Source organism: Pristiophorus japonicus, chromosome 10, assembly GCF_044704955.1.
Source record: "Pristiophorus japonicus isolate sPriJap1 chromosome 10, sPriJap1.hap1, whole genome shotgun sequence".
In the NCBI taxonomy this organism is placed as follows: Eukaryota; Metazoa; Chordata; class Chondrichthyes; family Pristiophoridae; genus Pristiophorus; species Pristiophorus japonicus.
Window position 1 is genome coordinate 101,509,268 of NC_091986.1, and position 26,162 is coordinate 101,535,429.

The 26,162-nt window shown below is 43.3% G+C and overlaps 1 protein-coding gene across 2 annotated transcripts in view; it reads left to right on the forward strand.

Annotated features, from left to right (window-relative positions):
• The window catches only part of LOC139275047 (sestrin-3-like), a 164,217-nt gene that overhangs the window by 86,216 nt on the left and 51,839 nt on the right, over positions 1-26,162 (forward strand). For both annotated transcript variants that reach the window (XM_070891961.1, XM_070891962.1), the window contains exons 5-6: positions 3,074-3,310; positions 6,993-7,140. In XM_070891961.1, coding sequence (XP_070748062.1) covers positions 3,074-3,310; positions 6,993-7,140 — 385 coding nt within the window. The remainder of the gene's footprint in view (positions 1-3,073; positions 3,311-6,992; positions 7,141-26,162) is intronic.

A 26,162-nucleotide genomic window follows, 5' to 3' on the forward strand; every position in this document is an offset into this window, starting at 1 on the left:
TATCGAATGCCTTCCGGAGATCCAAATACACTACATCCACTGGTTCCCCCTAATCCACCCTGCTCATTACATTCTCAAAGAACTCCAGCAAATTTGTCAAACATGATTTCCCTTTCATAAAACCATGCTGACTCCGCTTCATTGAATTATGCTTTTACAATTGTCCTGCTACTGCTTCCTTAATAATAGACTCCAGCATTTTCCCAACGACAGATGTTCGGCTAACTGGTCTATAATTTCCTGCTTTCTGTCTGCCTCCTTTTTTAAATAGGGACGTTACATTTGCAGTTTTGTAATTCGCTGGGACCTCCCCAGAATCCAGGGCATTTTGGTGGATTACAACCAATGCATCCACTATCGCTGTAGCCACTTCTAAGACCCGAGGGTGTAAGCCATCAGGTCCAGGGGACTTGTCCGCCTTTAGTCCCATTATTTTACCGAGTACTACTTCTTTAGTAATTGTATTAAGTTCCTCTCTCCCTATAGCCCCTTGATTATCCACTATGGGATGTTTTAGTGTCTTCTACCGTGAAGACCGATACAAAATATTTGTTCAGAGTCTTTGCCATTTCTCTGTTCCCCATTATTAATTCTCCAGTCTCATCTTCTAGGGGACCAACATTTACTTTAGCCACTCTTTTCCTTTTTATGTACCTGTCAAAACTCTTACTATCTGTTTTTATATTTCGCGCTAGTTTACTTTCATAATTTATCTTCCTTTTCTATTTTTTTTTAAGTCAATCTTTGCTGGCTTTTAAAAGTTTCCCAATCCTCTGGCCTCCCACTAGTCTTGGCCACATTGCATGCCCTTATTTTTAATTTGATACCATCCCTTATTTCCTTAGTTAGCCACGGATGGTTATCCCTTCTCTTAGTCATTGGGATATATTTTTGTTGCGAGTTATGAAATATCATCATAAATGCCTGCCGCTGCTCATCAACCGTCCCATACTTTAACCTATTTTCCCTCGGGCTCTGGAAAACTCCTCCTCCTTCTCCCATCAGTCCTGTTGTTCACACTGCCCTCCAATCGTGCTTGACCTGATTAGTACATATAAATCTTCATTCCCTGTGTGCAACACCTCTTGGAGATCAGTTAGTAATATTTTTTTTTAAAACTTACATCTATGTACACTTCCATTATAAATCCCTATGTCCACATTTATAACAATTTTAATTATGCAAGCTTGTCATGCTTCTACCTACACACTCCTACCCATGGCGGTGGTCTCCCAGCTTCTTATCTATATTTCAGATAAACTCTTCTGCTCCAATCAACTCTAGTTCTCTGCTTTCCAAATTGCTGTAAGTTTTTCTATTTAACTATAAATAATATACAATGTATTATATAAAAACTGTGGAAAGAATGTATGACTTTAAATTGGTGACTGAATTATGTCTGTATACCTTGATCCAATTATCCCCTGACCTCTAACCCCATACCTGAAGTCTACACTTGGTCCTGACACCATGGGCGATCAGCTAGTATATAATCCACATCATAGATTCTTAAAATCAAATGTAATTCATCTGCCAACTTCTATGGAGCAGTCTCTTGTAAATATTAGTTTTCTGCAAAAGCTCCCAGAATGCGTTTTTAATTGGTAACTTAGAACTTGGGTAGTGACCAGGTTCAGGAAGCTTGGCAGACTTCCCACGCCCGCCCCCCGTGACCTAACCAGAGATTGATCAGGCCAACTGTAGAGAATTATCATCCTAGCTGAAATGATCTAATCCAACAAAACAACAATTTGCATTGATATAGTGCCTTGAACAGTAAAACATCCCAAGGTGCTTCACAGGAGTGTTGTCAAACAAAATTTGACGCTGAGCTAAGTGTGATTTTAAGACACGAAATGGTAGGTTTTATGGAGCATCTTAAAGTAGGAGAGAGAGGCAGAAAGGTTTAGGAAGGAAATTCCAGAGCTTGGGCCCTAGGCACAGCTGATAATCATAGAGTGATTAAAATCCAGGATGCACAAGAGGCCAGAATTGGAGGAGTGCAGAGATCTGAGGGTTGTAGGACTGGAGGAAGTTAGAGATGGGGAGGGACGAGGCCATATAGAGATTTGAAAACTAGGATGAGAATTTAAAAATCAGGGCGTAACCAGACCAAGAGCCAATGTAGGTCAGCGAGCACTGGGGGCGATGGATGAACGGGATGATGCATGTTTGAATATTGTCAGCAGAAATTTGGATAAGCTCAAGTTTATAGAGGGTGGAAGAATGGGAGGCTGGCCAAAAGATTATTGGAATAGTCAAGTCTACAGGTAACCAAGGCATGGATGAGGTTTTCAGCAGCAGATGAACTGAGGCAGGGGCAGAGACGGGTGGTGTTAAAGAGGCAGTCTTGGTGAAGGAGGGGATATGTGGTCGGAAGCTCATCTCCGCATCAAATAGGATGCCATGGTTGTGAGTCTGGTTCAGCCTCAGACAGTGGCCAAGGCTAGGGAACGGAGTTTATGGTGAGGACCAAATACAATAGCTTCGGTCTTCCCAAGACTATTGCATTTAGTTGGAGGGTATTATTCAGTACTGGTTGTTAGACGAGCAGCTTGACAAATCACAAGTGGAAGGGTCAAGAGAGATGTGCTGAGATAGAACTAGGTGTTTTTGGATGCTGTTGTCAGGGGCAATGTGTAGTTGAGAAATAGATAGTCAATTTTTCCACTGAGCCATGTCTTCACACTTTTGAAGATTTATAATTTACAGTTTCTGTAAAAAAAGAAAATCGTGCATTTTATATTGGATATGGTTTTTTTTGACTGCTTCTCTCTGTATATTGTCCAACATCTGTGACTTCTGGAATTGTGGATGAAACATGTTTCATAAAAAAAATAGTACTGTTTAAATAAATTGACTACATGCCATTATTACTATTCTGTGTTCGTGAAGTACCATAAATGTTGTGTTCACATTAGTGATCATCTTTGGCATTGAGGCCCACAAGTGTTAATTTGACCAATCTTATGAAAGAAAGTATGTGCATTGCAGAAATTGTTGCATTGCATAGAGTTTGAGTACCCAAAGAAATAATTGTATTAATGTTGCTATTTTGTGTTTTCATTTTTAGAAATTGCTTAAAACTGGGGAGAACAGCTGGTCCCTGGCTGAGTTGGTACACGCCATGGTCCTGTTGGCACATTATCATGCCTTGGCAAGCTTTGTCTTTGGAAGTGGCATTAATCCAGAGATTGATCAAGATAGCAGTCACCGTTTCAGAGCATCAGCGATCAGCAACTTGTGTGTGTGCAATGTCACCAATGAGAGCAACGTGGAAGATATCATATTTACGTACAGCAGTCCGGGGGTTAGTATGGGCAAATAAAGATTATAATTCATTTTTATTCAACAATATAATAAATGTTTGAATAGACTAAAGAAGTTATATTCATTACTTTGTTTTTTTTTTAATCTTTGGAGTCATAAAAATGCCTATTTAATGAGAAGATTATTTCACTGCATGTAGAAATGTTAATTTAACCTTTTACTTAAAGCAGCTGGAGAAGTGTTTTCAGAATGCACAGTTCCTGGGTTGGATTCATTTTTAATTCTGCCACTGGGGAAACCTAATTTGCAAAACCACCTGCACAGTAAACTTGAGTGTGCAGTTCCTTGGCCCAGAAACTACTGGGACCCCTTGGATGCATTTTCTCTGCCTCATTACTGCTTCAAAAGGACATAAACAGGACAAAAATTTGGCAGATGGAGTATAATGTTGGAACGTGTGAGGTCATGCACTTTGGCAGAAAAAATCAAAGAGCAAGTTATTATTTAAATGGAGAAAGATTGCAAAGTGCCGCAGTACAGCGGGACCTGGGGGTACTTGTGTATGAAACACAAAAGGATAGTATGCAGGTACAGCAAGTGATCAGGAAGGCCAATGGAATCTTCCCCTTTATTGCAAAGGGGATGGAGTATAAAAGCAGGGAAGTCTTGCTACAGTTATACAAGATATTGGTGAGGCCACACCTGGAATACTGCGTGCAGTTTTGGTTTCCATATTTACGAAAGGATATATTTGCTTTGGAGGCAGTTCAGAGAAGGTTCAAAAGGTTGATTCCGGAGATGAGGGGGTTGACTTGAGGAAAGGTTGAGTAGGTTGGGCCTCTACTCATTGGAATTCAGAAGAATGAGAGGTGATCTTATCAAAACGTATAAGATTATGAGGGGGCTTGACAAGGTGGATGCAGAGAATATGTTTCCACTGATGGGGGAGACTAGAACTAGGGGGCATAATCTTAGAATAAGGGGCTGCCCATTTAAAACAGAGATGAGGAGAAATTTATTTTCTCAGAGGGTTGTGGATCTGTGGAATTCGCTGCCTCAGAGTTGTGGAAGCTGGGACATTGAATAAATTTGAGACCGAGATAGACAGTTTCTTAACTGATAAGGGAATAAGGGGTTATGGGGAGTGGGCAGGAAAGTAGACCTGAGTCCATGATCAGATCAGCCATGATCTTATTAAATGGCAGAGCAGGCTCGAGGGGCAGTATGGCCTACTCCTGCTCCTATTTCTTATGTACTTACAACCAGATAGAAATATAATGGGACGGTGATGAAAAATGAAGCCACAAAAATTCTAAGTAACAAGACCGAAAAAGTGTTTAATATTTTTATAGGATTGTTCTAGACCAACAGTAGAGAGATAATACATTTGAATGAGGCAATAGTTCGGCCATTTTAAAAGTGCTGCTGCACACTGCATTATAGATATCGTGATGATGATGATGCCAGGGATAATAAAAACTAAAATTGAGGAGATGCTTGAAATTTTTACTGGAGCAGAGAAGGCCAAGATGAGTTTTATTGGAGGATTTTAAAATTATGAAGGGTGAATATGAAGTCTATTTTCACTGGTTGGGAGAGTCAGTTACAAGTAGTCATCAATTTATAATTGAGATAAGGAAGGTGGTTAGGAGAAATCTCTTTGCCTAATGTGTTGGGAGGATGGAATGCTTACTTACAAAGAATAGTTGACTCAAGTCATTTTTTTTCTTCTGATGAGCTGAAGTATGTTTTCAAAATCTGAAAGAGGCCCAGGAACATAAAATTCCAGCTGCAGGATTTGGGGCAGGTGGGATGGGGAGGGGAGCCTCGTGGAGAGGTCTCCGATCGCGGGGAGTGGGTATGGTAGGGATCCTGCTTCCCGAAGGCAGGTATAAAGCCACTTACTTCCTGGATGTAGCAGTACCCGTCTCTGTTTAACAGCCGGGTTTCACAAGTTGTGTGACAGATAAAAACAAAATAGAGGGAAAAATAGAGGCTCATTACTATATTTAAATTGAGGTGATGCATCCTGCCTCTAGGGAAACCGGAAGTGAGTGGGTTGGAAGCGGGATCGGGTTGGGATTCACATTTTTAACAATTTAACTACCCCCACGCCCCAGACCCACCCATTTCTGGATGGGACAATTCTGTTTTTAATCACTTGGAATGTGTTCTGGCTCTATGCTTCTCTCCCAAGTGTAGAAATCTCTTCTTCATTGGCCTCCTTGTTGAAATGTGCAACTCTTACCCCAAGGAAACTTCCTGCTGCTATGGTTTAGGGCCTTTTTGGTAGACATGATTCAATTTCTATAGTTAGGCCTTCATCTGTCATGGGACCACCTATGATGATGATAATTAGGTGGTCACTGGTCAGCTACATTGAACATAAATGGAGCTGGAGCACGGGCCCTGGAACATCATGGGCCGCCCCGACCTGTGTGAGAACACCACCGCAGGTCGGGGCTATAAATAGAGCTGGAGCGCCGGGCCCTGGAACATTGTGGCGGAGGTGCGGCAAATGAGGGTACGGGGCCCAGGGGCGGCACGGACCTGCCCACACTGCGATATGTGTGTGCACTAGGTCCATGCAGCAGAGCAGGTCTCCAGTCGTCCTAGTTAATCCTTGCCACTGGATAAAGATCTTGCTCTTATCAAGCCCGTGTGGTGGCTGAGGTGCAATGGTCACCACACAAAAAATTCACGCACAGGCATCTTCCACCCTCTCAAATGGAGTTCAGGACTGGAACATCGGGTCCTTCATCGCAACATCTGTGAACTCTTGTGGAAACAAGTCATCCTCGTTCGAGGGACCTCCTATGATGATGATGATGATGATGATGACTTTGAACATTGTGGTCTTTTCAGAAGTGACGAAAGCATTTGACTGCTAAAAATGAGAGAGCAATCTTAAGAAGTATGCATCTGAATCATAGTTTACCATAAGTTTTCAGGGCTGGGAGGTCATTTTGCAGGTACTGTAGTCAACAGGAAGAAAAGTCCTTGGATCTTTGATTAGTACTGCATGCTTTATTTTATTTTTACCCTGAATCTGAAAGGAAGATAGAGTAATAAAGGTCAGGCAAGAGTTAAGTGCAAAGTGTGACATCAAGGAAAGAAAACTGCCACTTCCCTGGATGGAAATTCCACGCTAATCCTCTGATAATCTGTGCATGATCCCTTGAGTCATGGGTGTGTGTTTTTTCAGTATAGTTTAAAAAAACATCTCCTTACCAAGCCAGTACTTTCTATCAACTTGTTTTAGGGCAGTATTTCTGAAGATTATTCCTATTGTGTTCCTAACACAGATGAGGCTGCACTCAGGGAGGTTAAAGTAACAGTGACCTCAGTCTTTAATAAGACACTCCAGAGTGAGGAACAGGCCTTGGGGGCCGGCTTATATACAGTGCTCCCAAGGGATGCTGGGATCCCTTGGGACTTCAGGGGATGAGCTCCCTGGTGGTGGAACATGAGAGTGCATGCTTTACAGATACACAACAATTCCCTCTTTTATATTTGTGCATGGTTCCTTTTTATTTAGAATGTTGCATAACTCTCCCTGCAGGAGATATCACAAGAATTTAATTCTGCAGCTTCTGATTAAGCAAAAATCTCTTAATAGCTAAAGTAATTTAAGTGTTTTGTATTTTAATCATGGCCACAATGCAGTCTTGGCCCTGTTATTCATAATAGCTCTAAAATATGATGTGTTTATGGCTTTGTAGACTTCAGACTCGGTCAGTGAGTTGGAAGCTCTTATGGAGAGAATGAAGCGACTTCAGGAGGAGAATGAAGAGAAAGAAGCGTCACAAGAAGAGATGGCAACACGTTTTGAAAAAGAGAAAAAAGAAAGTCTTTTGGTAGCTTCTGGAGGTAATTCAATCTTTATTTGCAATCTCATGTTTCATAATTTTTAGCAGAGTTTGCAATTTTGCCTCGCCATGATCTTACCACTATTGATCAAGGCTGTGTTTTCATGGTATACATAAGACAAATGACTCCATAGAACTGTTGTACATGTTTCCATCTTGCACTTTCCACCAGTAAATCTGATTTTGATTGATCCCCCAAAATAGTTTGCATCCAGCTACTGGGTCAACTGCTTGTTATTAAGTGATAGGAATCTACCAGTTAGTTTCCCATTAAGATTGTAATCTAACATTTTATACGTACTGCCGCGGAAGACTATAGTTTCCATATTGAAGTTGTGTAGATTGTGGTGTTCACCAATAGCATGGCCAGAATTGGGCAGAGGAGCATTCAGGTAATAATGAATTTGTAAATTGTGTACAGTTTGGGAAAACATGTACACTATGCTACAGTATTGCAATTTTGACGGGTTCTTTTTTATTTAAGATTGCAAATTGTACACATTGCAGACCTGATTCATCATAATGCCATTTTTAATTTTAAGAGGAATGGCTCTGTCTTGCGATTGTGTAATCAAAGAATCATACAGTACATTCATTGAAAGAGTTATCAAGTTAGTCCCACTCCCCCGCTCTTTCCCCATAGCCTTGCAAATTTTTCCTTTTTATAAGTATATATCTAATTCCCTTTTCGAAAGTTATTATTGAATCTGCTTCCATCACCCTTTTGAGGTAGTGCATTCTAGAACATAACCAGTTGCTACATTAAAAAAATCTCTCCTCTTCTCCCTGGCTTTTTTGAAAATTATCTTAAATCTGTGTCATCTGATTATTGACCATCCTGCCAGTGGAAATCAGTCTATCACAATTATACATAAATAATAAATATACAGATAAAACAAAAAGTGGCCTTAATGGATCGTGTTGTTGTAATCATTAAATAATGAAAACAAATTGACAACAGATAAATGGCTCCAAGCAGTGACATTAAGGTCAATTGCAGTCAGCAGTGAAGTAATCTTTTCCACTTGAGGCTGTACACCGCCAAACTATTTTTCAGCCCAGTGGGAACCAGCAGGTTATAAATTAAGCTATTTGCATATTTACTTGTAACACCGATGCTCAATCATTATTGGAGATTGATTTGTGGATGTGACCTCCTCCATATTGACTTGCATAGGAACAGTTTAATCATTTAGTTAAACCAAATGCACAATGTGTACGGAGAGTGACTCTTGTTTAAAACCTTGCAATCTAGTATATTTACTGGTTAAGAGACTATAGGCTAGAAATTCGTTTTTTGGTGAAAGCGGTATGTTTTCTCCAAAAATACCGCCTTCACTCCGCTAACACTACAAGGCCTAAAATTCGGGCTTCAATTTGCACAGCGGTAGAAATCGGCGCTACATGAGGATTCATATCGCAAACCTCGAATTTTCTGCAACTTTACTCTTGAGGTCAATACCGCTGCGAGAGAGGCCTTGGTAGCGGGGAAAACACCCCCAAAAAATTGCAAAAAATCACACAACATTCACAAGATACTTAACTAGCAAATCGCTGCAAAAGAATTAATAAATAGAACCTTTAACTTACCTTTGTTTTTACAGGTCTTCGTTCTTCATCATCTTAGGCAGTCCCTCGAAATCGAGGAAGACTTGCTTCCACTCTAAAAGTGAGTTCTCAGGTGACTGTACAGTCCAATACGGAAATTACAGTCTCTGTCCCACCTGCGACAGTCGTTGGAGGAAAGGGTGGGTGGGAACTCTGGTTTGCCGCACGCTCCTTCCGCTACCTGAGCTTGTTTTCTGCATGCTCTCGGCAATGAGACTCGAGGTGCTCAGCGCCATCCCGGATGCTCTTCTTCCACTTAGGGCGGTCTTTGGCCAGGGACTCCCAGGAGTTGGTGGGGATGTTGCACTTTATCAAGGAGGCTTTGAGGGTGTCCTTGAAACGTTTCCGCTGCCCACCTGGGGTTCGCTTGTCGTGTAGAAGTTCTGAGTAGAGCGCTTGCTTTGAGAGTCTTGTGTCGGGCATGTGAACAATGTGGCCCACCTAACGGAGCTGGCCGAGCGTGGTCAGTGCTTCGATGCTGGGGGTTGTTGGCCTGATCGAGAACACCGATGATGGTGCATCTGTCCTAGGGGATTTGCAGGATTTTGCAGAGACATCGTTGGTGCTATTTCTTCAGCGATTTGAGGTGTATACTGTATATGGTCCACGTCTCTGAGCCATACAGGATGGTGAGTATCACGACAGCCCTGTAGACCATGAGCTTGGTGCCAGGTTTGAGGGCCTGATCTTCGAATACTCGCTTCCTCAGGCGGCCAAAGGCTGCGCTGGTGCACTGGAGACGGTGTTGAAGCTTGTCGTCTATGTCTGCCCTTGTTGATAACAGGCTCCTGAGTTATGGAAAGTGGTTCACGTTGTCCAGGACTGTGCCGTGGATCTTGATGATTGGGGGGGGCAATGCTGTGTGGCGGGGTCAGTGCTGTGTGGCAGGGTCACCTTTGTCTTACGGATGTTTAGTGTAAGCTCCATGCTTTCGTACGCCTTGATGAAGATGTTGACGATGACTTGGAGTTCAGCTTCTGTGGCCCCAAGTTTCCACATGATTTGCTCCTGATTTTTAGGAGCAACTGGCGTAGTACGGAGTATCTTAGAAATCGGAATTCTCGACATTTAGTTTGCTCCAGTTCTAGTCAGTCAGAACAGTTTCACTTTGGAACAGCACTGACCCCGCCACATGGTCTACAGGGCTGGATGATGGCAGCGATGACTGAAATGTCTGCAGGGGAGAGCTTCCAATTTAATGTTTATAAGCCCCCATCAAGGGGCATCAGAGTTCAACCCTAGCATAGGTCTTGGTTCTATTAAATTAAATTACAAGCCTTTGCAGGGGTCCAAGAAACAAATCTTCACTTTTTCTGCAGTATTTAAAAAAATGGCCGAGTGCCAATGTTTGTTTGAGACAGCGCATGCGCGCACGCTCCAATGCGCATGTGCAGGGTTGCCGGCACCACGAAGGCTAATTTAAATTGTACCCGCCCCCTGCTACTTAGAAAATCGGCGCGAGTGTTAGGCTCTGCCCCCTGCTGCGAAGAGCGCGCCGCGCCAAGCAGACATCGAGCTCCAAGGAGCTCGAGAATATCGGACTTTTTTTTAGGCGCAGTTTTCGGCGTGAAAAACAGGTGCCCAGCTCGGAGATGCGCCGTTTTCGTCGCGGGACGAAACTTGGGGCCTGTATGTGCGCAGACAAGGGCATCATCCACGTACTGTAGTTCGACGGCAGAGGATGGGACGACCTTGAATCTAGCCTGGAAGCGACGAAGGTTGAACAGATTCCCGTTGGTTCTACAGTTTAGTTCCACTCCAGCGGGGAGCTTGTTGAGCGTGAGATGAAGCATTGCAGGGTGAAAGATCGAGAAAAGGGTTGGCGAGATGACTCAGCCCTGTTTGACCCCGGTCCGGACGTGGATTGGGTCTGTGGTGGATCCGTTGGTCAGGATCATGGCTTGCATGTCATCGTGGAGCAGGCGGAGGATGGTGATGTACTTTTGGGGGGCAGCCGAACCGGAGGAGGACGCTCCATAGTCCCTCGCGGTTAAGTGTCAAAGGCCTTTGTAAGGTCAAAAAAGGCCAGGTACTAGGGTTGGTGCTGTTCCCTGCATCTCTCTTGTAATTGTCGCGCCGTAAAGATCATGTCCGTTGTACCCCGTAGTGGATGGAATCCGCACCCTGACTCCGGGAGGAGCTCCTCAACACGGAGAAGACGGTTGAGGAGGATTCTAGCGATGACTTTCCCAGTGGCTGACAACAGGGAGATTCCTCTGTAGTTGCTGCAGTCGGACTTGTCGCCTTTTGTAAAGATGGTCACGATTACTGCATCTGAGATCTCCTGGCATGCTCTCCTCCTTCCAGACGAGAGATGATGTCATGCATTCATGCCAGTAGTGCCTCTGCGCCATACTTTAGTGCCTCAGCAGGGATTCCATCCATTCCCAATGCCTTGTTGTTCTTGAGCTGATGGATGGCCTTTTTTACCTCTTGCAGGGCTGGGTTTTTGCTGAGATGGTGGCGGGTAGCATGCTGCGGGATGGAGTCGAGGACACTCCTGTCAAAGGCAGAGTCTCAATTAAGGAGATCTTTGAGTGCTCCTTCCAGCGGGTCCTGACTGGATCAGTGTTCTTGATGAGTGTCTCCACATTCTTGGCCAGCAGCAGGGCGGGGCATTGAGTGTTTGGGCCATAGGTGGCCTTGACTGTGGTAAAGAATCCTTGCACATCCTGGCTGTCGGCCAGCTGTTGAATCACCTGTGCTTTCTCCACCCACCACCTAGTCTTTAGGTCGTGGGTTTTTTGTTTGACCTCGGCCTTAAGCCATCTGTAAAGCTGCTTTGCTGCTCCTGAGTCGGGTGGTTGTTTTAGGTTCAGAAATGCCCTGCTCTTGCAATTTATTAGCTCTTGGATCTCCTGGTCATTCTCATCAAGCCAGTCCTGGTGTTTCCTGGTTGAGTGACCGAGCGTCTCTTCACAGACATTGGTTATGGTGGCCTGGAGGGCAGACCAAGCGCTGTGGGCACTCTGCGTCTCGGTCGCCGGGTTAGCAGTGAGGTGCTGGCTGTTTAGGACTGTCTTAGCTGGGTCTTTGAGTGCCCCGGCATTGATTTTTCTGCGGCATTGCTTCTGTTGCCGTCATCACTTTGGGGTTATGTTGATGTTGATGAAGGAACGGATGAGGCGGTCGTCCGTCCAGCAGTTGTCAGCTCCTGTCATGGCGCGGGTGATGCTTACATCCTTGCGATCCCTTGCTCGAACGATGACGTAGTCAAGCAGATGCTAATGCTTGGAGCGAGGGTGTTGATGGAACAAGGTGTTGGTGATGACCAGGTTGTGTTCTAGGCATTTTGTCAGGAGCAGGGTACCCCTGGAGTTGGTTTTCCCTACACCCTCTTTGCCGATCACGCCTCCCCAGAGGTCTTGTGTCCATACCGACTCTGGCGGTGAAGTCACCGAAGAGGATTGGTTTGTTCATACTGCTGTTCCAGGGGCTGCAACGCAGCTTTTTACTTGGCATTTTTGTAATCCTAAATACACTGGGTCGCTGTGAGCCAAATTTTTGGCGAAAGCGATATTTTGAGTCTTGCATGGCGGCCGTCTTCTCCCCAGCGGTATTTAAAAACCGCAGCCACAAGACTTCTCCGAATTTCCCGGATCACTGTTTTTCACCAAAAACAGAGAAATATCGCCGAAAAACCAGGCGCAAGGTTGCTGAATTTTTAGCCCTATGAACTCATGAATCTTGAGTTAAACACACATCTATAGCCCTCAAGTAACTTGAGTTTATTCAATGAGTTGCTGAGCCAAATAGACCAAGACCATCCTAGGTTTGATCTGATTTTGACCCAAAATAGCTGATCTTGGGGCTACAGTGGTCTCAGTTCCTGGGTTAGGGTCAGAAAAATTAACCAACTGCTGGAATGACGTGTCTCTTTGGTGACGACAAGATGTGACTCAGCTTTGATGTCTTCAGTCAAATAGCATTCTGACACTTGCTAATGAGGCTAAGATATGGATAATAACCACCTGGGTAAAGTCATGGATAGTGACCTTGCCCTTGTGGAATCAACGCCTGGCAAGTAGTCAATGCCTCAGGAGAGATGGGGAGAAAATAAAATATGTTTTGTCCTTGCTTTACAGGCAGGATAGAATGAAGAACCATCTCTCTCCAGCACCTTTGCATTGGATTAGTCTGCTAATTGGCAAATCAAAGCTGGTCATGCATTCCTGACAAAATGTTCATAGAGCCAGCCTTGTGCTCGAAGCCTCTTCAGAGCTGACCCAATTGAAAACATTGTTTTCATTGAGAGTTTTTTTGATTTCTGAATGCAACATTTTAAAATACTGTTGTTTTTAAAAAAAAAAATTAGGAGGACAAAGAACAAATGAGAGACGTGTTTCATTCATTATATTCAGTCTTCCGATAGGGGTTTGTCTTTACACTGCTTAGAGAACCCTAGGTGCTGTTTGTTGCAATAGGGCTTTTTTTTAAATTTGAGAAACAAGTGGCCTACAGTCAGAACAATAATGTGCATTTCAGTGTCTTGAAGTAGAGCAACCCCTCCAATTTGGCAATTAATCCAATGCTAGAAGCATTGGGGAAAAATGTTAGAATGACAGTTACGGGGAAATTAGATATGAGTAGCTCTGAGACATAGATCTGTTTTGAATCGGGGCCAGTCGAGTGGCCCTGAGCCCACAGCAACGAGAACAAATGCCACTACAAGTCCCGTTTCGCCACTTGTCCCTGTCCACCCCAAAAAAGGAGGGCAAAACAAGTGTAGAATATTAAATAATTTGATTCTTGTCGTCACTGAGGCAGATGCAGTGCCCATTGGTTGTAGAAGGTTTTGAGTAAACCAGTGGACGTCATGTGAACATGCTCCAAGGCCACCTGACCAAGCACTAGGGCTCTCAACATGGCAAGCTGCCAGAGCAGCCCTCCCTGTCTTCAAATTTTGAGGCAGAATCTTTGTTAAAGGGGTATAATGGCTTCCAAAAGGACAGAATAGGACAAAATGGAATGGATGGAGCTCTCTTAGTTAATGGATGCAATTATTCTTGGAAGAGAGATTTGTCTGTAGTGTAGAGCTGAAGCAATAAGATTGCAGTTGGATCAAGCTATTAGTCCAACATTTTGGTACTTGTTAATAGGCTTCTTGACCAGGAATGAGACATTCTGGCCACAGTTTATAAGGGAACTTAATTTCCTAGATACCCAGTGGTCTCATAGTGGTCAACCAAGTATTGAGTGGCATAAGGTTGAAATATTCATAGATGTTATAAATGTATGTTTCCTTGCAGCACGTTTCAGAAGATACTGGGGGAAATCATTACTAAAAATTGGGTCTAGTATGTGACCCTGATGTGCTATTGGACCTACATATGGCCAGCAGTAACCATAACATCATTAGATTTAACTTGATCAGCCAAGTTAATACTGTTGAAAATGCAATGCTAGAGGACTTGAGTTTGATTGCCTGGGGGATGCTACTAGCCGAGGATAATTTCAGTATGGATGAAAAATGGGAGTACGTTTAAAACCATTCCTTTGCGCATGTTTCCCTAAGGTCAGAAGAATGACACATGGCAAAACAAAACCAAAATGGTGAAGTCTGAAGGAAAATTAAACTAAAGTGGAAATATTTTACCAAATACAATAGACTAGGAATAATTACTGAATGAAGTTGAGGGGACCAAAATATGCTATCTAATTGGCAAAAAGAACAATGGAAAAGTGGATAGTTGATGGATGTGACCGTGATTGCAAGGCCATTTTTAGTTGTTGGAAGCTGTCATGGACTGTATAGGGATCCTGAAGGGCTAATTTGGGTGGAATATCAAGAAAATGGCTGAAGTTTTAAATTATTTTGTTTACATTGGTGTTCACTACTGAAGTTGACACTGAGTTATCAGTGTTGTTGCAAAGAGGTGATGCTAAGAGTAAATGTGTAGAAATGGGTGTGGAAATAGTACTCACTAGAATTGGAGCTCTTGAAGCAGATCAGGCTGCTGTTACTGAAGGTATTCACCCTAGGATGCTGAAAGAAATGGGGCTATATTAAAAAAATCACTGGTCCATTTATTTAACATCTCGTTGAAGTCTGGGATTGTTCCATGGACTTTACAGAGGCCCATATGGTACTAGTGGAGCTGCATTGTATGATCTAGAAAGAGTAGATGTTATTGGGGAATCTCCGCATGGTTTCTGAAAAAGGAGGTCCTGTCTCTCCAAGTTGATTGAATTTTTTTTTAAGAGGTTACAAAGTTGTGGATGGTGGATAGTCCCTCGAGCCTGCTCCGTTATTCAATGAACTCATGGCTGATCTGCGACTTAACTCCATATTGCAGCCTTTGGCCCCATCCCTTAATTCCTTTGGTTAACAGAAAGCTATCAATCTCAGATTTAAAATTAATAATTGGTCTAGTATCAATTGCCGTTTGTGGAAGAGTTCCAAACTTCCCACCCTTTGTGTGCAGAAGTGTTTCCTAATTTCACTCATGAAAGGTCTGGCTCTAATTTTTAGACTATGCCCCCTAGTCCTGGAATCCCCAACCAGTGGAAATAGTTTCTCTCTCTATCCACACTATCTGTTCCCCTTAATTGATCAATTCTTAACCTTCTAAATTCCAGGGAATGCAATATTAATTTGTGTATTCGCTCCACATAACTTAACCCTTGAAGTCCAGGTATCATTCTGGTAAACCTACGTTGCACTCCCTCCAAGGCCAATATATCCTTCCTATCATGCCCAGAGCTGCTCACAGTACTCCAGGATTTGGTCCAACCAGGGTTTTATATAACTGCAGCAAATTTCTACCCTCTTGCATTCTAGTCCTCTAGGTATAAAGGCCAACATTCCATTAGCCTTTTTGATTATTTTCAGTACCTGTTCATGCCATTTTAATAATCTATGTACCTGGACCCCCAAGTTTCTTTGGACCTCCACTGTTTTTAGCCTTTCACCATTTAGAAAGTTCCCTGTTTTATCCTTTTTAGGTCCAAAGTGTATGACTTCACATTTTGTCGACATTGAAATCCATTTGCCACAGTTTTGCCCATTCACTTAATCTGTCGATATCCCTTTCTAATTTTATGCTTCCATCTACACCGCCTAAAATGCCACCTATCTTTGTGTCATCGGCAAATTTGGAAAAATGACTTTCTATGTCATCATCTAAGTCGTTAATAAATACTGTGAAATAGTTGAGGCCCCAACACAGATTCCTGTGGGACACCACTAATCACCTACCAGTACTGACCCATTATCTCTACTGCCTATCTCCTGCCGCTCAGCAATTTCCTAACCATATTGCTTATCTTGATTTTCAAATACTCTTTGAAAAGTATGGCACAAAAGATAGCGAAATAAGTTTGTCTCTTGTAAGATTAGTGAGCAAACTTTAGGTTGAATAGCGAATTGGTTGTATTTGCATAAGCAGTAGTTATTAATGACCCAATCCACGTCCGGACCGGGGTCAGCCAGGGCTGCGTCATCGCCCCAACCCTCGTCTCAATCTTCCTCGCTGACACGCTCCACCTCACCATCAGCAAGCTCCCCGCTGGAGTGGAACTAAACTACAGAACCAGTGGGAAGCTGTTCAACCTTCGCCGTTTCCAGGCCAGGTCCAAGACCACCCCAACCTCTGTTGTCGAGCTACAGTACACTGACAACACCTGTGTTTGCACACATTCAGAGGCTGAACTCCAGAACATAGTCGACGTATTTACTGAGGCGTATGAAAGCATGGGCCTTATGGTAAACAGCCATAAGATAAAGGTCCTCCACCAGCCTGCCCCCAGTCATCATGATCCACGGCGCGGCCCTGGACAACGTGGACCATTTCCTATACCTCGGGAGCCTCTTATCAACAAAGGCAGACATTGATGAGGATATTCAACACTGCCTCCAGTGCGCCAGTGCAGCCTTCGGCCGCCTGAGGAAAAATGTTTGAAGACCAGGCCCTCAAATCGACCACCAAGCTCATGGTCTACAGGGCTGTAGTAATACCCGCACTCCTATATGGCTCAGAGACATGGACCATGTACAGTAGACACCAAGTCGCTGGAGAAGTACCACCAACGATGCCTCCGGAATCCCCTGGAAGGACAGACGCACCAACATTAGCGTCCTTGACCAGGCCAACATCCTCAGTATTGAACCGCTGACCACACTTGATCAGCTCCGCTGGGCAGGCCACATTGTCCACATGCCAGACACAAGACTCCCAAAGCAAGCGCTCTACTCTGAACTCCTTCATGGCAAACGAGCCAAAGGTGGACAGAGGAAAAGTTTCAAGGACACCCTCAAAGCCTCCTTGATAAAGTGCAACATCCCCACCGACACCTGGGAGTCCCTGGCCAAAGACTGCCCTAAGTGGAGGAAGCGCATCTGGGAAGGCGCTGAGTGCCTCGAGCCTCATCGCCAAGTACATGCAGAAATCAAGTGCAGGCAGCGGAAAGAACATGCAGCAAACCTGTCCCACCCTCCCTTACCCTCAACGACTGTCAGTCCCACCTGTGACAAGGACTGTGGCTCTCGTTTTGGACTGTTCAGCCACCTAAGGACTCATTCTAAGAGTGGAAGCAAGTCTTCCTCGATTCTGAGGGACTGCCTATGATGATGATCAGTTATTACTGGCAGCAGCTCTGCATGGAGTCTGGTTATTAGAGGAATCCTCCAAGGATCCATGGCCTAGAAATTCTATATTGTTAAAACCTGCCGGTCACTGGGGACCGGTGTTAATGGCTGCGAAAAATGGTGGTGATGGCAGGAATGGTATGCTGGCGCTGGTGACTAATTAACATTAGTCCAGCACTAAACTTGTTGTGCAACGCTATTTTGGTGGTGTTCATCCCGGCAGGAGGCTCCAATGTAGTGTGGTCGTAGCCTCATTGCAGCAGAAACAGCCTTCTCTTAAAGCAAGGCTATCATTTCAGAAAGCAGTTCGGTCTCTTAAAGGGGAATTGCCTTCTGAAATGAAAAAATAATCATGTAAAATACAGTTTTAACCCTTACAGCACAACTGTCTTTTGAAAACTAATTAACATTAAAAAGAATTCCCAAATGGGAGACTTCAGCTCTTAAATCTGAACTGCCTTCTGCACCTAAATAAAAAGGGAAAGGTGCTTCAGCACTAACAAAAATGGCTCAGCAAGCCAAGGAAGGGGCATCCAGGGTCTCGCACGCAGCACTCCAGCTTGTGCAGGGGCTCAGCACCACAAGAGAGGTCCTCTACCCACGGGGGCCAGGAGGCCCTCCAGATAGAATGATGTGGGACCACATCACTACAGCTGTCACTGCCAGCAGTGTCACCCCCACTACCTGCCTCCAGTGCCCAAAGAAGCTTCATGACCTCAGACCAGTGGTCAAGGTCAGTGAATGCATTTTCAAAAGCTGTCTCCTACCAACGACACCACTTTTCAATGCACGACTTCCCCCACCCAGCCACCCAATCACTCAACTACCAACACTCTGTACCAAACACGAGGCTAGCTTCAACCATTCTTAGCTTCAACTCACCCCCTTGGAGGAGATGGTGCTGACCATTCTGGGTGGAGGCATGGCAGAGCCCTTGGCCAGCCGTGGGGCTGAAAGGATGCAAGATGCTAGTATCCTCATACGTTATCCTGCTTCTCGCATGCACCTCTTGCTTTCCTGCCCTCCCCTCACCACAACTTCACCTTTGTGCATTCCTCATTTCACCACCCAAGGCGTACAGCCTGCCTTGCCAGTGTTTGACCAAGGAGAGTGAAAAAAAAAACTCTCATTCAATTTCATACTCCCAACTCCTCAAGGTCGACCATCAAGGCGATCTGCAGTGTCCCTCACTGAAAGTCAGCAGCCTTCTGCCAGCCATGCTGCAGCCACTGGGGTAGAACTGAGTGACATCAGTAGGATAGGCAAAGGCACACACAAGACGGTCACTAACAGAATGCATAAGAGTGGTCAGTTGATTTCTTGATATATTGGATGGATAGATGTATAAAGTTTGCTTTGTGGTGCCTTTTTTTCAGCATTGTGGCCAAGAGGATGCTGTGATGGTCAGTAACAGAGGGAAAGTAAATTGTGGACAAATGTTGAAGGAGGAATTGGGGTGGTGGTCATTGGTACCACAGGCAGATGATTCCATCTCAGCCAGAAAAGGGCTATCTGGGTTGCTCCCTCCTCTTCTGCGTCTTCCTCTTCCCTCTTAGCTAGAAAACTGAAATAAAAGAAAATGCTGGAAATACTCAGGTCATGCATCTCGACCTGCGATGTGAACTCTGTTTCTCTCTCCATGGATGCTGAGAAGTGCTGACAGCATCTGTCAGTCTGCTGAATGCTCTCCTTTTAGAGCAAGCTTGGGATCCAGTGTTGAACTCAGCGCTAAGGTCAAAGTTCGCAGAGCGTGACGTCAAGTCAGCGTTGCGCACCGACTGACGTCATGCTTTCCCCATTTGCATGTCTAGGGCCAGCGCTGCTATCGGCAACACTGCAACCCTCACCAAAATGGCTGCTGTCGAGTGGGGGAGGTTCAAACCCAACACTTTCTGACTCTGACAATACTATACCAGCTTTGGTCCAGTCACATGGTACGAAACAGCGAGGTCCTGGCAAATGACCAGAGGAGGGCCAGTTGATTAATGCCTAGCTTAATGGCATTTAGTTATCAGCATAGGCTTGGGGAACTGGTGCTTTTTACTCTAGAAAAATGTAGACTTTGAGAGGATGTTTGAGGCCTATAAAATAATGAAGGAATTGATTCATAAGTGGACAGGTTATTAATGCTAATCAGCCAGGAGAGAACTAAGGGTATCAAAACAAGTTATGAAACCAAAATTTACTTTAAATGTGAATGTTTAAATGACCTAATTGAAGAACATTTATGCATTGAAAGCAAGATATCTTCTTAAATAGGATCCTCCTTCCCTCCTCCATGAGCTGACCCAGATCCCTGCAGCAATTAAATAGTTTGCCTAGTTGTGCTGCAAAAAATCTAAACAGTAATATCTCAAGCTTTATTTGGATTATCTGCTGATGCCCTTTATGTCCAATAAACCCTTTTGACTGCAATGGGCATATCACTGCAGTGGAATATTTCATGCAAGGTGTTCTGGATAAAAGAAGCAAGATCCATGTGGTTGTTCAAACTATCTGTAACATGAAGTTATTCTGTCTTTGTCCACTCTGTTTATTTCCTGTTCTCTTCTCAAAGTTTGGGTCAGAGACGGCAATTGACATTTTGGTTTTCATTGCTGACTTCCATATTGCTTCAATAACATTGTAATTGTTTATATTCTCTTTGAGCTTATTTCTGTCAGGATCTGGTCAGATTTTTGTTTGCAGCCACTCTGTATTGCAAGGAATGAATACTAAAGGTAGTTAATCAGGGTAATCAAGTCACCAATGGAGCTTCTCTAAGACTTGATGATTTTTCCCAATTCTTTCCTTCCTTTCACTCCACTCCCTTCCTTTCAGCTAGAGAGACTTCTGAAAATGCTAATGTCATGTTGGGGAGGGTTTAAACTAGCTTGGCAGGAGGATGGGAACCTGAGAATACATTCAGTAGGAAGGGGAGTAAAGCTGGAATTAAAAAGGAAAGATGTAGAAAGTGAGTTTGAAGGACAGAGGAAACAAGCAGCAAAAAAGGGTTTAAAACAAACAAATTTAAAAGCTCCGTCTAAATGCACGTAGCATTCGTAACAAAATAGATGAGTTGACGGCACAACTAGAAACAAATGGGTATGATCTGATAGCCATTACAGAGACGTGGTTGCATGAGGACCAGGACTGGGAACTAAATATTCAGGGGTATTTGACAATTCGGAAGAACAGACAGAGGGGAAAAGGAGGTGGGGTAACATTGTTAGTAAAGGAAGGGAACAGTGAGTTAGTGAGAAACGATATTGGCTCCGAGGATCAAGATGTTGAAACAGTTTGGGTGGAGATGAGGAATAATAAAGGGAAAAAGTCGCTGGTGGGCGTAGTCTATAGGCCCCCTAACATTAGCTACACTGTTGGACGGAGTATAAATCAAGAAATAATGGAGGCTTGTAATAAAGGAACGGCAATAATCATGAGTGATTTTAACCATCATATTGATTAGACAAAGCAAAGCCAGGGTAGCCTTGAGGAAGAGTTCATAGAGTGTATCCAGGATAGTTTCCTTGAACAGTACGTTGCAGAACCAAACAGAGAGCATGCTATCTTAGATCTAGTACTGTGTAATGAGACATGATTAATAAATGATCTCGTAGTAAAAGATCTTCTAGGAATGAGTGACCATAATATGGTTGAATTTCAAATTCAGTTGGAGGGGATAAGAAAGTTAGTTCTCAAACCAGGGTCCTAAGCTTAAATAAAGAAAACTACCAAGGTATGAGGGCAGAGTTGGTCAATGTGGACTGGGAAAATAGACTAAAGAATGGGACGGTTGATGAACAGTGGCAGACATTTAAGGAGATATTTCATAACTCGCACCAAAAATATATCCCAATGAGAAGGAAAGACAGAGAAAGGATAACCATCTGTGGCTAACTAAGGAAATAAAGGAGGGTATCAAATTGAAAACAAAGGCATACAATGTGGCCAAGACTAGTGGGAGGCCAGAGGATTGGGAAATTTTTAAAAGCCAGCAGAGAACGACTAAAAAAAATGATTGAGAGGGAAGGTAGATTATGAAAGTAAACTAGCACGGAATATAAAAACAGAAGAGTTTCTACAGGTACATAAAAAGGAAAAGAGTGGCTAAAATAAATGTTGGACCCCTGGAGGATGAGACTGGGGAATTAATAATGGAGAACAGGGAAATGGCAGAGACGTTGAACAAATATTTTGTATTGGTCTTCACGGTAGAAGACACTAAAAACATCCCAATAGTGGATAATCAATGGACTATAGGTAGGGAGGAACTTAATATAATCACTATCACTAATGAAGTAGTACTCGGTAAAATAATGAGACTAAAGGCAGACAAGTCCCCTGGACCTGATGCCTTGTATCCTAGGGTCTTAAGAGAAATGGCTGCAGAAATGGTGGATGCATTGTTTGTAAACTACCAAAATTCCCCGGATTCTGGGGCGGTTCCAGTGGATTGGAAAACCGCAAATGTAATGCTCCTATTTTTTTTTAAAAGGAGGCAGACAAAAAGTAGGAAACTATAGACCAGTTAGCCTAATATCTGTCATTGGGAAAATGCTGGACTCCACTATTAAAGAAGCAGTGGCGGGACATTTGGAAAAGCATAATTCAATCAAGCAGAGTCAGCATGGTTTTATGAAAGGGAAATCATGTTTGACAAATTTGCTGGAGTTCTTTGAGGATGTAATGAGCAGGGTAGATAAGGGGGAACCAGTGGATGTGTATTTGGATTTCCAGAAGGCATTTGATCAGGTACCACAAGAGGTTACTGCACAAGATAAAAGCTCACAGAGATGGGGGTAATATATTAGCATGGATAAAGGACTGGCTAACTAACAGAAAACAGTCAATCAGGATAAATAGTTCATTTTCCGGTTGACAAACAGTGATTAGTGGGATGCCACAGGGATCGGTGCTGGGTCCTCAACTATTTACAATCTATATTAATGACTTGGATGAAGGGACTGAGTGTAATGTAGGCAAGTTTGCTGATGATGCAAAGATGGGTGGGAAAGCAAATTCTGAGGAGGACACATAAAATATACAATGGGATATAGACAGTGAGTGGGCAAAAATTTGGCAGATGGAGTACAATGTGGGAAAATCTGAGGTTATGCACTTTTGCAGAAATAATAGAAAAGCAAATTATAATTTAAATGGAGAAAAATTGCAAGTGCTGCAGTACAGAGAGACCTGGGGGTCCTTGTGCTTGAAAGTTAGTATGCAGGTACAGCAAGTAATCAGGAAGGCAAATGGAACGTTGGCCTTTATCCCCCTTGCAATAGAGTATAAAAGCAGAGAAGTCCTGCTAAAACTGTATTGGTGAGGCAACACCTGGAGTACCGCATACAGTTTGGTCTCCATATTAAACAGATGTACTTGCATTGGAGGCTGTTCAGAGAAGGTTCACTAGATTGATTCCGGAGATGTGATGGTTGACTTATATGGGTATGTTGGGCCTGTACACATTGGAGTTCAGAAGAATTAGAGGTGATCTTATTGAAACTTATAAGATAATGAGGGGGCTCGACAAGGTGGGTGCAGAGAGCATATTTCCACTCAGAGGGGAAACTAAAACTAGGGGTTGTCTCAGAATAAGGAGCCGCCTTTAAAACTGATGACGAGAAATTTCTTCTGAGGGTTGTAAATCTATGGAATTCTCTGCCCCACAGAGCTGTGGAGGCTGGGTCATTTAATATATTTAAGGAGGAGATAGCCAGATTTTTGAGCGATAAGGGAATAAAGGGTTATGGGGAGCGGGCAGGAAAGTGGAGCTGAGTCCATGATCAGATCAGTCATGATCTTATTGAATGGCGGAGCAGGCTCAAGGGACCAAATGGCCTACTCCTTCTCCTATTTCTCATGTTATGTTATGTTCTTGTGTAAAAATATATAAAGACTAACGCCCCAGTGTCTGGTAGAGCCCGTGTTCTTTTAATGGAAAAAAGGGCAGTTCTCGTATCATTTGATCATGTTACATGTTTCAGGGCTGTCTAATAAACATCTGTGCAGATAATGATGCGTCTGTCTTCCATATACACATCTATTCTGGTGTTTTACATCTATTCTGGTGATTTACAATTACTGGGCTTTTGAGAAAGAAGTTGCTAGCTCAGTGTAGTGATAGTACTCTCCTTTTGGAATCAGTCGGTTGGGGGTTCAAGTCTTACTCCAGGACTTGAACATATAATCTAGGCTGATGCCTTAAGTGCAGTACTGAGGCTGTGCTGCAGTTTCTGATGTCATCTCTTTGGTTACTGCACAAGATAAAAGTTCACTGGGTTGGGGGTAATATATTCGCATGGATAGAGGATTGGCTAACTAACAGAAAACAGAGTCGGAATAAATGGTTAATTCTCTGGTTGGCAACCAGTAACTAGTGGGGTGCTGCAGGGATCAGTGCTGGGACCCCAACTATTTACAATCTATATTAATGACTTGGAAGAAGGGACTGAGTGTAACATAGCCATGTTTGCTGATGATACAAAGATGGGAGGAAAAGCAATGTGTGAGGAGGACACAAAAAATCTGCAAAAGGACATAGACAGGCTAAGTGAGTGGGCAAAAATTTGGCAGATGGAGTATAGTGTTCGAAAGTGTGAGGTCATGCACTTTGGCAAAAAAAAAATCAAAGAGCAAGTTATTATTTAAATGGAGAAAGATTGCAAAGTGCCACAGTACAGTGGGACCTGGGGGTACTTGTGCATGAAATGCAAAAGGATAGTATGCAGATACAGCAAGTGATCAGGAAGGCCAGTGGTATCTTGGCCTTTATTGCAAAGGGGATGGAGTATAAAAGCAGAGAAGTCTTGCTGCAGCTATACAAGGTATTGGTGAGGCCACACCTGGAATACTGCGTGCAGTTTTGGTTTCCACATTTACGAAAGGATTTACTTGCTTTGGAGGCAGTTCAGAGAAGGTTCACTAGGTTGATTCCGGGGATGAGGAAAGGTTGAGTAGGTTGGGCCTCTACTCATTGGAGTTCAGAAGAATGAGAGGTAATCTTATCAAAACATATAAGATTATGAGGGGGCTTGACAAGGTGGTTGCAGAGAGGATGTTTCCACTGATGGAGACTAGAACTAGAGGGCATGATCTTAGAATAAGGGGCCGCCCATTTAAAACAGTGATGAGGAGGCATTTCTTCTCTCAGAAGGTTGTAAATCTGTGGAATTTGCTGCCTCAGAGAGCTGTGGAAGCTGAGACATTGAATAAATTTAAGACAGAAATAGATAGTTTCTTGAGCGATAAGGGGTTATGGGGAGCGGGCAGGGACATGGAGCTGATTCCATGATCAGATCAGCCATGATCTTATTGAATGGCGGGGCAGGCTCGAGGGGCCGTATGGCCTACTCCTGTTCCTATTTCTTATGTTCTTTGGATGCAATATTAAACTGAAACAGTCTTAAACTGTTAAACAGATGTCTGGCTGAAACATCCCAGGCACTTTTCGAAAAAGAACAGCGTTCTCCTGGCGTCCTGGCCTACATTTATCCCTTAGAAACATCACCAAATTAACTGATCATTCTTCTCATTGCTGTTGTGAGACCTTGCTGTGTGCAAATTGGCTTGTGTTTGTCTAGAAAACAGTTGCTACACTTTAAAAATAATTCATTGACTGTGAAGCTAATTGGGACATGTCAAGGATGTAATCGATACCATATAAATGCAAGTCTGTCTTCCTTCCTTCCAAAACAAGTTGGTTTCCAGTCCAATGAATAGCTGAGCAACAGCTCTAGATGTCTAGTTCATTAACTTTAACCATTTATTTTTCACATTGCTGTGAGTGAGACCTCTGTTTGTGAGAGGCTCTGCATCTTCTGAGATGGTTGAAAAATTCTGAATACTTAATTTGGTTTGGTTTGGGACAGGGTTTGAAGTATCCTTTGTAATTTTTGATGTAATTGTTTATCTGTTATTTACTTTGCTTCTGTAATCAAGTAATATCTGATTTGTAATTTTGACTTGAATTGTACAGTTGTAAGTGTAGTATTTTTCTGTCTATCGAAGAGATCAGAAGTGTACAGTAGGATTCACATCCACTTTCTGGTGCATAATCCAACTGTTCAGGGGCATACTGTAAACCCTGAGGCACCTTATACCTGTTTGCCATCGGCTTTAGTTTTAGCTCCTAGGAAATGTGATTTGCCAATAAAGACTATAGTCTGCAGTAAGCATAAGTGGAGAGAGTTAGGAAGTGGCCCAAACAGAAACCAAGGTGTATTATTTATGTTAATGTATTACAACAAATATGACCTCAGCTGGGGTTGTTAAAGGATACAGAATGGCAGCAAAGGCAAGCACATTTTACTGAAATTGAACTGATAATTTTACTGAATCAAAAATTGATTTTATAGTACAGGTTGAACCTCCCTTATCCAGAATCATTCCCGGCCACCGGGTGGCACATGCGCAGAACTCCGCCATGAACAAATTGAAGTTCTTCCTCGCTGCCGACTCCTGCAATCGCTGGCCTGACCCCACATGATTTCTCTGCCGCACTCCCAGCCCCAAGCAAGCCAGCCAGCCAGCCCCGACATCCCCTTGCTCAGTACTTGTACCATCCAATTTAACGTGACCACCCCTCTGGAAAAATCCTTTATCCAGAACAGGCCGGGTTCCGGATAAGAAAGGTTCAACTTGTATAAAATCAACCACAGAAGCATGGACATACACATGGACTATAATTTCTAAGAAAGTGAAAACAGTCTTCCAAAATTCCAGGAGCACCACAAGATTGTTGGAAGCATAAAGAACTCAAATGGTTGGCAGCAAAAACAAAAATGGAATAAAGTGAGCAACTGTCCAAAATACACAAACACGAAGTGGCAGCAGTCACTTGGCTT